This window comes from Nelumbo nucifera, chromosome 1, assembly GCF_055504915.1.
Source record: "Nelumbo nucifera cultivar China Antique chromosome 1, China Antique-T2T, whole genome shotgun sequence".
NCBI classification, from domain to species: Eukaryota; Viridiplantae; Streptophyta; class Magnoliopsida; order Proteales; family Nelumbonaceae; genus Nelumbo; species Nelumbo nucifera.
This window is the reverse complement of record NC_142649.1, coordinates 152,166,301-152,181,117: the sequence shown is the minus strand read 5'-3', so window position 1 is coordinate 152,181,117 and position 14,817 is coordinate 152,166,301. Positions and strand designations below refer to the sequence as shown.

Below are 14,817 nucleotides of genomic sequence, written 5' to 3'. Positions count from 1 at the left end.
CATTTCCAGCCGGAGATTCCATCGCCGATGAACAACCGAAACAGCCCGGTACGTACCTTCATTACAGAGTCTTCCAGACAAGAAACAGACAATGTCTCTTCCACTGCAAATGGTCCAAGCTTAATTAGCTTTCCATTTAACCGTCTGACGGATGGATGGACCTACCCAACAAAACTGCTCCACGTGGCAACATTGTCCACGTGGCTAAGTATAAAAAACGACCAGAGGAGTAAAATAAATTAATGGGTCCATCTACGAAACCTTTTACAAATATTAATTTTTCACATTTAGAATATACAGGTTTTTGTATATGTAGGTTGTTTGTACCCTTCAAGGGAGAAATCAACAGAAACGAAAAAGAAAAGTAGGAAAAAAAAAACGGTTTATCATTTAAAACCAAAAGCTTGAGCTTTTAGATCTTCAGAACTAACAAAAGTACCATGGAGGCCGTAGGGCACCCTTGAAGGAAGCTTTACTGAAGCTTCTTGATTCATGGTCGAAGCATTCACCACCACCAGCTCGGATGTCTCAGTCTTCTCATCCCTGACAAAGCTCATGACATACCCATCATCTTCATTACTACCAGCTGATAAATCTAAAGAATGGCGCCCAGCAGGCACGAAACACGGCTCTCCGCCGAACCTCCCATCACCATAAACAAACTGCTTTACCTCTCCAGTCTCCAAATCGACCTTGGCAAAACCTGAGCATTTCGGCCACGGCTCGGCAATTGCGAGGTAAGCGTATTGGGTCTTCCGGCCAAGCAGTTTCTTGTTAACTTGCCCTGCTTCTAAATTCAATCCCGACACAATTTCCCGACGACTGGACACACCGGTTGTCAAGTTTAGCTGAATTTCTGATAAGACGCTGCGAAGCGGCTCGTTCCGGTCCGCAAATACAGAGTCTGGAGGAGTCATGCAGGATCCGATGACCTTGATTAATTTGTCACCGTTGCTGGAGTTCTCTTCCCACGCGTTCCATAAGTGGAAGCAGAAACAGTTGGGCACATCAATCCATTGAATTCTGGACTCGTCTACGTCATATCTCGGCAAGACTCCGAATCGGGAAGTTTTCTTTTGGTCATAGACAACCGGCGATCCGCCGCGAACCATCTCGGAGAGCTTGAAAACGACTTGATGATCAGGGATGATGACGGAATTCTCAGTTATAGCGAAGTCGTGGATCATGGTTGGTTGTTGGAGGGAGATGGCAACGTCGGGGGACTTTCTACCGCGCGCGTCAAATTTGAAGAACTTGAGATAAGGCTTCCTGACCACGTCGTAGCTCAGGGTGAAAAGCTCACCCGTCGCTGGGTCCACTTTGGGGTGTGCGATCATCGGTGATCGGAGCTGCCCACAAAAGTCGTACCGCCCAACTGTTTCGAGGTCACCGTCAACCGTGATCTTGACATGATAGGGGAGGTCGTCCTCGGACATGGCAAGCAGTCGGCCATTGAAGTAAACAAGCCCAGCATTGGCCACTCCGATGCCTTGGCTTGCGTCGATTAAGCCAGCCATGGAGCGCGCACAGAAGAGCACCAGTCGAGCAATACCCGAGTGGCCATGCAGCTCTCCAATTGCTTTTGGGAAGTAGGGCCTCCCCATTGCCGCTTCTTGCACAAGTCGGCTTGTGCGCGTCAACCGGCCACTGTAGATAGCTCTGTCAGCAGAGTCCAACGACACGGCATGGATCATGCCATCTCCGTCAAACAGGTGGTGTCCTCCGGTCGGAGCAAACATGGGGTTTGCTCCATTCCGCACGTAAACCCCACCACGGAGGTCTGCGGGGATTCGACCGGCTACCTTGAGCCCATGCTGAACAGGCGACTCCTTCACTGGAGCAAAATTCCCAACTATTTGAATGGCTGGGTCCACCGCCCGTGGTAGCGGATGCTTCTTCTCCATATGTTCCTCTATTATGGAGGCCTCCACCTTGTCCAACACTGCCGCTGCCAATTTCTGAAGTGGGTTTCGCTCGGAGGGCTGTCTAGGCACGGGCTTGGGCGGAGCTGAAGGTTGAGGTTGGATCAGTGGCTTTGGCTCAGGCCTCGGCATGGGTGTTGTAGGGATGGGGGGCGTCTTCCTCGATGGCCTAACATGAATTTTACATGTAAAAGACGGAGATTTTGCCGAGTTTTTCTTCATGGGTGCCCACATTTTCGGTTCAATTTCACATATGGGACTATTTGGGTTGTTAAAGAAGAGCTGAGAAGGTTGCATAGTTGGAGCAAAGGCAGAGGGAACAAGTGGAAAAGTGTTGGTGAAGAGTAGGGTGGATTCTGGGGATCTTTATAGGAGAGGAATTAATAAAGAGAGAGGTGGGATGAACAGATGACTTAATACGTGTAAGATGAGGATTCAAGAGAATTTATTCATTCATTGGATACTAATATTGAGTTGAGATAGCACGTGTGGGTAAGCGGTAAGCCATGACTCTGGCGCGCCATTGGAAGGACAAGTCGGTCGAGAGAACCTGCGGCCGGCCCATCCCACTTTTCTCATAGATTTTCTGTTGCATGCACGGCTCATGGCTGCCCCACGTTTGACTTGGACACACTCGAAGAAGATGGCTCCTGGTTTCTGTGTTTCTTCTCATGTAATTTTTTTACTTTATTCTCTACGTGTGGGTCCTTAGTTCCTTAATTACACGTCATAAGCCCTTCATGGTCTGCGATTAGTCTACTCAGGCACAGCACAGCTTTCTCTAGCTATGTGGCTCTTCAGTCAACATGCAATCCTATTTCTGCTTGCTAAGTGGCTGCAGATGATGAATCATTGCCTAGACATGCACCGTCCAGTGATGATCAAATCAAGTATTTGCTAAGTGACCCTGATCTGATTTCCCTTTTTCCTTCGGTCACATGGAATTTGAAATTTCAGCAACCAACCAATCAAGGTGGTGAGACAGAGTTGTATGATCTCCATACTTGTTCAAGGTTTGTAGTACAGAGAGAGAAACAGGCGGTGCAAAACGTTGTGCCAGTGATCACTAGCCACTAGCTATTGTGGGCTATAATCATCAACTGCCTAATTGTAATGGGTATACTAGATTATTAGATAGGAAAAGGGCTTTGTGGGGGATGAAGAAGTGGGCCAAAAAGGGTATTATTCCTACCAAAGATTCCTGTTAATACCCAACTTTGTTGGTTAATTATAGATATGGAAAAATGAAGTGGGCCAAAAGGCCTAGTAAAGCCCTTTTGCTATAGCTCATGTTGCCACATAAAGCCCTAATAAACAAATAACAAAGAAGGCTTTTAGTCATGTTAGGGTAGTCGCTATCTGATAAGGTCTCTTGAGATGGTCGGCTGAGAGAGGTCTGTTTTTGGTTATGCTACATATTAGTTAGTTATGGGATGATGTAAGTAGAAATTTAGGATAAGTGGGCATTTGTTCTTTTCTTTAAAATATATGAGCGAATTCTACTGTGTACATATTTTTTTTAAAGGTCTAGCTGGATTGGAATATGTTCAAGGGGAAAAAAAATGATGAATTTTGGATTAAAAGGAAAAAGAATGTTAATTGGGGGTAAACCCATCATTGAAATGTCATCACTCTGTAAGGAATGACCTCACATACCAGCTGATTTGATGAGTCACACCAGTCAGACAAGAAATTAATCCACAAGAACATAAGACAGTAAATTGCCTTTGAAAGAGGATTTTATACTATGATTAGCAATGTCACACTGAAGAAATATTCCCACAAAAATGTACAATTCAAGATTCAAGCAGTGATCCAACTAATTATTTTGCTTCTAAATTCGTGCTTCGTACTTGGGTTATAATCACTCGTGCTTATCTTCCACGTAGAACTTCTACTTTGTGTCTCTTCACGATTCTCTCCATGGACATACAAGACCTCTCTCTCTCTCTCTCTCTGTGTGTCAGCTTCAGTGAATCTGTTTGTCTGTCTGTCTGTGAGTGTGTGAACATGCAGTATTTGGAAAAGAACTATCGTTGCAACTTAGAAATTCAGTGCATGGGGAGAGGTTAAGAAACTGTCATTTCAACTTACAAATCCAGTGCACGGGGAAGTGGGAAAAGGCAAAGAGGCTGTCCTTTCAACTCCCCATCCTTGATTTTGATTGCTCATCCAAAAGCACAATGCAGTGAACAGGGAAAGACGACTCTTCCCTTCTCTCTCTGTCTCTGTATGTTTTTGTGTGACTGTTTGTATTGAAAACAGACTGTTTCAACATACACAGTACACCGGGAAATTAAGACGAGGCTTCCTTTCACTTTAGTAGATCCATAACTACTCTGTACTCTCTTTCTCTCTCTCCCAACGACTAATAGAACTCATTGTTTGCCATACCGCAGGTCGGTGGCAAGCACAAAGCAGACAGCAATCTCTATATTTTATTCGATTCATGATTTTCTCTCGTTTTCTGCCAAAAAACAAGCAAATAAAACAGAATTCATGTTAGTTGGCTTAATTAAAAGCCACCCTTGATGATGCATCAGTTGGACCCTTCAATGGGTTACAGACCCAGCTGATGAAAACATAGTTCTTGGTTGAATGGTACCAACTGGCTGACAGTTTCCGTCCAAATGAACCGAACTGCATCCTACTTGTCAGTAACTTGGCAGGTATGAAGTCCACTCCAGCATCACATACATGTAGCAGATGCTTATCGTTGTTGCCAATGTGAGTACCGCATATTTTTTATTTAGAAATTAAATCGATAGCCAGCACCACCTCTGCTCTGTGGATAGAGGTTGGCCATAGGTTAAATGTACGGTCAGAACCTTTGTTCGGCTTATTCCACAGAGTTGAGAGTACGCCTTCATTACTCTGTGGAGACCCAGATCAAACAGATGGCAGCTGATGTTGTCTGTTGGTTTTCCGACAGAAATGAGTCAAAAAACTCGTTCATTTACAGACGTGTCGTAAGGGCGTCGTCCTTCGGCTTGTTAGAATCTTTCAGCTGAAGGGGGTTGGTAACTTGATATATATAGGAGCAGATTCAGCATTTTGGGCTTTATAGATAGAACCAAAGGCCCCAGATATACTTAGATTATTGCAGGGTCCGTTTGTTTGGCAGTCTGGAATGGTCTATTCCCATATTCTGTTTGGTCTAGATAAGAATGCCAATGAGAATTAAAATTAGCTGGAGTAGGATTTTATTCCCAAAGAAGAAATAAAGAATAGTGATTCTCTCAAATGGAGGAATATCATTCCACTAGAAATGAGAATAGAATTCCGATTCTACTCAACTAAACAGTTAAAATTGAAATGGCTCATTCCGATTTCAATTCTAAGCCTTCAATTCCTTTAAACCAAACTGAACCTTATTAAATTATAGCTTACAATCCCAATAATGGAGGTTGGACATTTCTGTCGGCCCTGGAGATTGATTAACATGGTCTCAATTAAATGGTATTGAGGTAATTCACATGAATCATGTAGTCATGTAGGCTTAGGTGTCCGAATCATTTGAGAACAACTCCAAGTGGCCCAAGAATATTCCTCTGTAGCAAGCCCAATAGGGCCCATATAGATATAGAAGAACAAAGATCAAACATGCAGTAAATGTAGAGGGTCCATGTCCAATTACATAGCCAATCACGTGGCAAAAACAGCCTAGCCCTACTGAAGTCCATCTCGGATGGGCCAGTTGGTACAGCTAAGATGGTGGGATCATTCCCCTGGATATTTTGGATGTAAGAGAGCTCTTATCAGAAGACTGAACAACAGTCAATACTCAATAGATGCATCCCTTTTCTTCTTTAAATGTTTCATCATGGCAAACAGTCAATAGATACATTCAAATACATGTGCTTATTTTTTGTTGGGTTATGTATATATGTAGGGGTGTCAATTGGACTGGATTTGGTCCAATGTGAGTCCATTACAAATGGACCAGGTCCAATCCAATCCAATAAATATTTTGGACGATTTTGGACTGGTCCAATTCAATATCTGGGCCATCCAATTTATTCAAATTTATTTTAATTTATAATGGTTCTAACCCAAACCTGGTCCATTGGCACCTATATTCTTATCTTCTATCAATGGACGAGATATTAATTGGCTCAATCCAAACCAATTCAATATAAATTTATTATATGGATCAGGTCCAATCCAATCCAATAAATAATACTTTGAAGCATTAAGTCTGGACTGGTACCTCCAATTCAATATGTCTTGTTGGTCCATCCAATCCGTCCAAATTGGTTTTGGTTTGGATGGGGTCCAATCCAAAACCGGTCCATTGACACCCCTATGTATATAGGGGTGGGTTGCCCAAATTAAAGAAATTCAACTAGATCGGGCTTGGTTTAAGGTTTAGGCCTGTTAAAATATTTCACAAATGCTTAACCCAACCCAAGTTGCCACCCTCGGTGTGGGAAATGTCAAAATTCATTTCTAAGCATTTGGGGGGCGTCCCTACTTCAGTTGTACTATGTGATGTCATGTATTTGAAATTATCATAAGCTTATGGGACTCAGGATCTCCTACCCACAAGAACTCCACCCACAGTTATCCATTGAACACTATCTCTGTGAATTGGAAACATTTCTCCATGCATAATAGCATGTAAGAGGATGAGATGTTCTCCATACGTGACTAGGATGCTATGGTGTCAAAACATCTCACTTTCTCCATTCCCAATGTCATAATGTCATAATGTCATAATGTCATAGTGTCATAGTTTAAGTACAAAAGTTGTGACTTAAAACACTATACATAGTACCAAACACCTTTCATATTAAAAAGTTTAAATGTCTCCATTGTTTTTATCCCACTGAGCTGCTTGGTGTGGTATCATAACCCCTTTCGATCTATAAATTCTCCCAAAAGTAGTAAAAGATAATTCTCCTAAAGATCAACAATGGAGTTGCAGCTTTCTGCTTCATATTTATCAGTGCAAACTGCAAAGTAGTGATTAAAAAAGAGGAATATTTGGACAAAAGTTTAGTGATTTTGAAGCTGATTGTACTGGTTTTAATCTGAATTACAGATACCCCGTATAACCACCATTCACAAACCAACAATAACAAACAAACAACTCATCTTTAGTTATTTGTAACTGAAACTGCAATTAAAAAAAAAATGATTTGATGTGTGACAACAATTCTAACACCCATACCCCACCAGTGTACTGAAGTCTAACAATAATCACAAGAGAACTGATCTCATTCTTGTCGGCCAGGGGTTCAAACGTATTGCGATCTACTCGTATCTTGCAGAGGTAAATTGACCAACCGTGTAATTGATCGATTTACCTGCATTCTCGCACAGCTATTATGGGATACTCTCCCGGAGGATGAATAAGTTGCTTATCTCTTCTCTCATTTCATGTTGCCTCCATAAGTTATGGTGCAAAAGAACATTGAGAGAATGACGGTTCAGCTCATGGTCAGAATTTTTAGGCCCAAAGTACAGTTGGGGTTGGTGTTAACTGATGTTACTTCATGGATGGACATTGATGCATAGAGTGGAGATATTTAACATTTTGAATATTTATAGGTCTGCAATGGGATTTATAAATCTGCAATAGGCCTGTCCGTACTTCTCCAAAGAACATTTGCTTTAAAAGTTACTCAAGCAACTTTTTTCTAAAAACAATTTGCCCAAAAAAAAATACATTACCCGAGTACCTAAAAACAAACAATGCCTTGGTGGATCCATTATTGGATCACCAATAGGAATGTACCTTCAAAGCATGTAAACACATATTGTGTATTATATTACACATGCTTGAAGGTTTATTCTTATTTGGGATTCGGCTATTGCATGGTGAATACAAGCTAGGCCTGTATGCACCTGTTACCACAACTCAAACGAGAGGAAGAAGAAAGGTTCATGCATTTTGAATCTTCTTTTCAGAACACTATAAATACAACAAGCATATAATCTTTTAGGTTTGAATGCTTCTTTGAAAAGATTGAATATCAGCATGAATTCTTATCTCCACCGTACAAGTGGGATAAGTGGGATAAATTGTGATCATAGATTGATGTCAAATTCACGAGTAAGATGTGGTTTATAGCAGGGGCTACTAATAGACTATGGGAGGCTGTAATTTCAAAATTCTGCAGTGGACTGTAAAAAATTATGTTAAGCCTTGGTACAGCATTGATTATGTGCCAATCTTGCATTCTTCTTCATTCAAGGAGTGAAATTTTTTCCTTCTACCAGCACTAACCCCACTAACTGGGTTTAGCATACACCACCCTCTGATGCATTGATTGGTACGAGTAAATTAACACTAATTGTCTAAGAGTACAAGTGAAAAAGTACTCAAAACAGAGTTGTATCTATCAAAGGGTCCATCAATGTTATGGCAGAAATCAAGGATTGAGTGGATTCTACCTCTTCATCTGACGTGGACTATCCCTCTATTTCTCTTCTACACTCGTACAAAAGTGGGTGCATGCAAAAGAGAACTCACCCAAAAGGTCGGTCCCATTTAGAAAAGTAATAAAGAGACTCGTAAGCTCTGAGCCTCAGCTGATGAGAGTGAAGAGATGAAAATGTAAATCCATTCTCTGATTTGCTGATGTGACAGTTAGTTTCCGTTTCAAAGAGAAAAATCATAAAATCATATAGATTGACAAACAAATGTGGCAGCATATTCTTGTGACCCTCCAATCGTATATGACCAGGCCAGCTATTAAACGAATAGATAGATGGATGCTTGTGTGTCCATATCTTGTTGGGGGGTCGTAGGCAAATGCTTAGTGTTGTGAGTAACATGGTGGAAGAAGCAGATAGATGCTTTGTAGACCCCCTCCCCGCAAATGACTGGACTAGAAATAAGTAAAAAAGTAGCAATAATAAAGAAATTGCACACCCATTAACTGTAGTGGTATTGACTATTCTCCAGACATGCATGGCCGATTCAGACAAGAAACCTTTAGATACAGTTCCCTGGTGGCCCATTCGGATTTGCATAGGATTCCTTGACATGAAAGAAATAACACATGAAATATAATGGCCAAAATCGATACACAGATTCTGATTTTGGTACATAACGTAGCCTTCAGCTGATGACGATGAATGGTTGTTGGCATCCACATCCATACAGCAAATCTCAGGTTGGATTTGAGACAGGAATTTTTTTTTTTTTTTGAAAGATAAAAGCATTATATTAGCTAGGGGAACAGATTACAAGGTCCTTTAATTTACATCTGCTGTATCTGAAGGATAATGATTCAACAAAAAGTTTTTGGTTTTCATTAAAAGTCACAGGCTCGACCAATGTAGATAAGTTGTATTTTGCAGCGCATGCACAACTAGTTGGGAATCTGAATATATCAATAAATTAGATTTGGCCATTTGAAGTACTTGATGAATTCCCTGCTGTATAGCAAAAAGTTCAGCTTCCTCCACTGACTTTAGGTGCTTCCTTCCTCCTGTGATACAAAGACAATCTAAATAAGATGATGATGCCATAACTAAATAGGGAGTGATTAATTTTGCCAGCATCTGTAAATATAATGCAATCAGTATTTGAATTTAAATTGATGCAAAATTTTGGAGGAACTCTCTGTGCTACATTTGACTGAATCTGTAGAACATGAATGCTATTAAAGATACTATTGACTTTTCCTATAACCTAAAAATTGGATACTGCTATCTCTTTAAAACATTTCTCATTACAGGCAAACTAGATATAATATAGAGCTACAGCATACCAACTAAACACTTGAATTAGCATAGTTTTTCAGGAAAAAGTTTTGCTAATTCATTGATACAATTGACCCATGAAGATTGGCGTTAATATTCCAAGGAGATGCAAATAAGATGGACTAAGTGAAGGAACACTCCATAAATAGATGATTTATGGTTTCTATACTAACATGACAAAAAACACAATTTTGATCTTGATCTACCTGCAAAATTTTTCCTTTAACGGGGATGAATTCTTGAATAACTCTCCAGAGAAATAATTGGTAACGCAGAGGGATCGAAAGATGCCAAATCCATTTCAAACATAATTTTAGGTTTTTAGACAGTCTGTTTAGATGGGGCATAAGTAGATTTTTGTAAGCTATTAGAAGAGAATTTTCCTAAAGAGTGTTTGGTCTAGATCCAAGATACGGGAGTGTTTACTGGTAGAATAGATGTTTTTAAGATTTAGGAGATCTGTCCCCTATTGAAGTAAGCTCTAAGAGTAGACATATTCCAAGTTCCATTATGTTGGGTAAATTCAGTTGATTTATCATTTGGAAATTTTTGTTGTTTTGAATCCAAGGGAGGTGGTCAGTTTTGCAAGTAGAATTTTCAGATGCCAAAAGCCCATTTCATGAAGGAGATTTTGGAGTTTCAAAGCATTAGATTTCCAAAAGAAAGAAATTGATCAAGGGATTAGATAAGGGAAGATTGTATTATCCCGAAGATATTTTGATTTTCAAAGTTGGGCCCATAATTTATGTTGTTCATTGAGATATCTCCAAGATAGTTTTTTGAGTAAGACTTGATTAACAAGTTTGATATCTCTAAATCCCAAACCGCTAAATGATCGAGGTAGGGCAAGTTTATTCTATGAGCACCAATAATAAGGGTAGGGATTAGTATCAGATTTAGCCCACCAGAAATTCTTAATAATTTGTTCAATAGCAGTAAGAGTTTTTTGAGGAAGTTGGGCTACACTCATCGTGTGAATGGCTTGAAGAATAGATTGGATGAGGATCCTTTTCCCACTTGACTTAAAGTAGAAGCTTTCCAACTGTTGAGTTTTGCTTTAAGGTTATTTAAAATGAAAGAAAGTTAGGAATGCTTATTTCATCCCCAATTCAAAGGAATACCAAGATACTTAGAATTTTTAAGGGAGGGCTTTCATCTGAAGTTGCCTTCGTATCATTCTCTAATGTCTAGGATGAAAGTTCTTACTGAAGTAATTGCCCAATTTATCTAGGTTTATAAGTTGTCCTTACGCATCCTAGAATTGGTGAAGGATGATTTTGAAGGTGTCTGAATTTTAACGATAACCTCTTAGGAAAATAGGAATATCATCAGTAAAGAGTAAGTGAAAGATAGTGGGGACCCTATTTGCTATTTGAATTCCTTTTAGATGACCATCTTCTTTAGCTTTAGCAATCATTCGAGTAAAACATTCCATTGCAAGAATAAATAGGTAAGGGGATAAAGGATCTCCTTGTCTAAGTCCTCTAGTGGGTGAGAATTTCTCCTTCCACAATCCCATTAATGAGTACAAAGTAAGAAAAGAAGAGATGCATTCTAAGATAATGTGACAGAAGTCCTGTGAAAATCCTAGAGCTTTTAAAATTGAGAGAAGAAAAGACCATTCAAGATGGTCATAGGCTTTAGCCATATCTAGTTTAATAGTGTTGAAGTTTGACCTGCCATAGAATTCTGTCTTGTTCGTTGACTGTAGAGTAAAGTAGACAGCAAGAAGTAGGAGAGGAAAGAAGAAAAGAGAGAAGAGAGAAAAGAGAGAAAGGCTGGTTCGAATTAGGGAAAAAAGTTAATCCCTTGATTCGGCCAGACCTATTATTATATTATTGACTTATTGAAAAAGACTTGAGTGCCCTTCTTTAAGTAAGAGGCACTCGAACTAACATAACAGTACACATCAGCATTCTCAACAAGTACAAAGACTGAAATACCCCTTCACTAACACCACTAACACTCCCCCTCAAGCTGGTGAGTATATATCATATAATCCCAGCTTGTTACATATGTAGTCCACTCTCCCCCGACTCAAGCCTTTTGTAAACAAGTCTGCCCACTAGTTTCCCGTACTAACATATGCAGTTTCTATCACCCCATTCAGCACCTTCTCTCTCACAAAATGACAGTCAACTTCGATGTGCTTGGTTCTTTCATGAAACACTGGATTGGAAGAGATATGAACCGCTGCCTGATTGTCACAGTAGAGCTTCATTGGAGTATTGATGTCATATCCTATCTCCTGTAGAAGGTTCCTCAGCCACACTAGTTCACAAGCAGTATGTGCCATGGCCCTATATTCCGCTTCTGCACTGCTTCTTGCCACAACTGTTTGCTTCTTACTTTTCCATGTTACCAGGTTACCCCCCAGAAAGGTGCAATAGCCTGTGGTAGATCGTCTATCAGACATAGAACCTGCACAATCAGCATCGGTGTATCCTTCTACTACCAGTTTTCCACCACTTCTGTACAGCAAACCACGACCAGGAGCTCCTTTCAGATACCTCACAATCCTTAGCACTGCATTCCAATGTGGGACCAAAGGTTTCTGCATGAACTGACTCACCACACTAACCGCAAATGAAATATCTGGCCGAGTAATGGTTAGATAGTTTAGTTTGCCTACAAGTCGTCGGTATCTGCCAGGCTCTTCAAACACTTCACCTATATCACTGCTCAGCCTCGTATTTGTTTCCATAGGTGTCTCAGCCGGTTTAGTACCCAACAATCCTGTTTCTTCCAGTAAATCAAGCACATATTTCCTCTGGCACAAATTAATGCCATGCTTAGATCTTGCTACCTCTATGCCCAAAAAGTATTTCAACTTGCCAAGGTCCTTTGTCTGAAAGTGTTCCTGTAGGAATGCCTTCAATCTGTCAATGCCCATTTTATCATTCCCAGTCACAACGATATCATCCACATACACCACCAATATTATTTTACCTGCCGAAGAGTCAAGACTGAAGACAGAGTGATCAACTTGGCACTGTTTCAGACCAAACTTCTTGACCACCTCACTGAACCTACCAAACCATGCTCGAGGGGACTGTTTAAGTCCATAAATAGCCTTCTTAAGTCTACATACCTTACCATCCTCCCCCTGAGCAACAAACCCAGGTGGTTGCTCCATGTAGACCTCCTTGAGCAAATCCCCATGCAAAAAGGCATTTTTGATATCGAGCTGATGGATAGGCCAACCAGACATAGCTGCAAGAGAGATGACGACACGAACTGACCCTATCTTAGCAACCGGGGAGAACGTCTCCGTGTAGTCAATGCCATAGGTTTGGGAGTACCCTTTGGCAACCAGCCGCGCCTTCAGGCGCTCAACACGACCATCTGGCAAGTACTTAACACTATACACCCACTTACAACCGACAGCCTGCTTCCCAGGAGGAAGAGCGGTGAGATCCCAAGTGTGATTATGATGCAAAGCAGAGAGCTCTTCTTCCATAGCACGACACCACTCTGGAGAGGTAAGGGCTTCCTGGACATCCTTAGGAACAACCACGGAGGATAACAAAGATATGAACTGGCGATGGGAAGCGGAGAGGTGGGTAAGTGAAACAAAATTGGAAATAGGGTGAAGGGTGCAAGTACGCTTACCTTTCCGTAAGGCAATAGGAAGATCTAGGTCGGAGGCTGGTGTCGAAGCTGGAGCTGGATCTGTCGACGGTGATGAAGCTGGAGGAGCTGCAGCCGGTACACGTGGGCGATGTGTATACACGTGACGGATGGGTGGACGGTCAACCAATGGTGGCACCGGAGGTAAGGACGTAGGCATGACTGGAACCAAAGGAGGTGGATCAGCCACAGGAAGAGGAAGAGGAGGTGGTGATGTGGGGGAAGCAGCAGCACCGGACCCCACGAAGAACGGAGTAGACTCAAAGAATGTAACATCAGCACATACCAAGGAACGACGAGAACTAGGATGATAACACTTGTACCCTTTCTGAGTTCGGGAATAACCAAGGAAGATACACTTCATGGAACGTGCATCTAACTTGTCAGTCCCGGGACTCAGATTATGAACGAAGCAGACACACCCAAATACCCGAGGAGAAAGCGGAAACGGAGACATGTTGGGGAATAAGACACTAAAAGGAGAACGACCATCAAGGATAGACGTGGGCATCCGATTAATTAAGAAACAAGAGGTGAGCATTGCATCGCTCCAAAAAGTTTTGGGAACATTCATGTGGTGCATGAGGGAGCGTGCCGTTTCTACAAGATGGCGGTTCTTTCTCTCAGCAACCCCATTTTGTTGCGGAGTATAGGTACATGAAGTTTGGTGTATAATGCCATGTTGGTCCAAGTATTCTCGAAAAGATGAAGACAAGTATTCACGACCATTATCAGAACGGAAAATTTTGATGTGAACACCAAATTGATTGCGGATCTCAGCATAAAATTTCTGGAAGATGGAAAATAATTCACTTCTTTCTTTCATTAAATAGAGCCACATCATTCTTGAACAGTCATCAACAAAAATAACAAAATATCGGTATCCATTATATGACATCACTTTATAAGGACCCCAAACATCTGAATGAATTAAAGAAAAAAGACTCGACACACGGTTATCGACCCTAGAACGAAAGGGAACACGATGGTGTTTCCCAAATTGACAAGACTCACAATCTAAAACAGAAAGTTGACTCAATGAAGGGACTAAGGACTGCAACACTTTCAGCGAAGGATGACCAAATCTACAGTGCCACTGGAGAGGAGAAATGGATGACTGAAGAGCCGTTGACGTTCGTCCACCACCTTCAAGATAATACAGTCCACCGGCTTCATGCCCTCCACCAATCTTCATCCCCGTCTTGAGATCCTGAAAAACACACATAGAAGGGTAAAAAGTGATGGAGCACTTAAGTGACTTGGTCAGCTTACTAACAGACATAAGATTAAATGGAAGCTTAGGTACATATAAAACAGAGGATAGGGATACAGGGTCTAGGTCAACATTACCAACACCACAGATAGATGACGTGGAGCCATTAGCAAGGGTAACAGATTGTGATGTTGAGCAATGAGTGAGAGATGAAAACACACCTGGAGTTCCCGTCATGTGATCGGAGGCTCCAGAGTCAATAATCCAGGGGTTGGGTGTGGATGCCAAACAAGCCATACCTGAGTGTGCAAAGGAAGCTGTGTTCTGCTGCGACTT

The 14,817-nt window shown here is 41.3% G+C and overlaps 1 protein-coding gene across 1 annotated transcript; it reads right to left on the bottom strand.

Moving 5' to 3' along the window:
* Positions 1-251: 251 nt before the first annotated feature.
* Positions 252-3,307, bottom strand: LOC104587905 (9-cis-epoxycarotenoid dioxygenase NCED6, chloroplastic-like). Its single transcript, XM_010245682.3, has one exon. The coding sequence runs from the start codon at positions 2,217-2,219 to the stop codon at positions 387-389; it is 1,833 nt and encodes a 610-aa protein (XP_010243984.1). The 5' UTR covers positions 2,220-3,307; the 3' UTR covers positions 252-386.
* Positions 3,308-14,817: the final 11,510 nt, after the last annotated feature.

Coding starts and splice junctions, on each gene's coding strand:
- LOC104587905 (XM_010245682.3), bottom strand. CDS start 2,219: ATGCAACCTTCTCAGCTCTTCTTTAACAACCCAAATAGTCCCATATGT.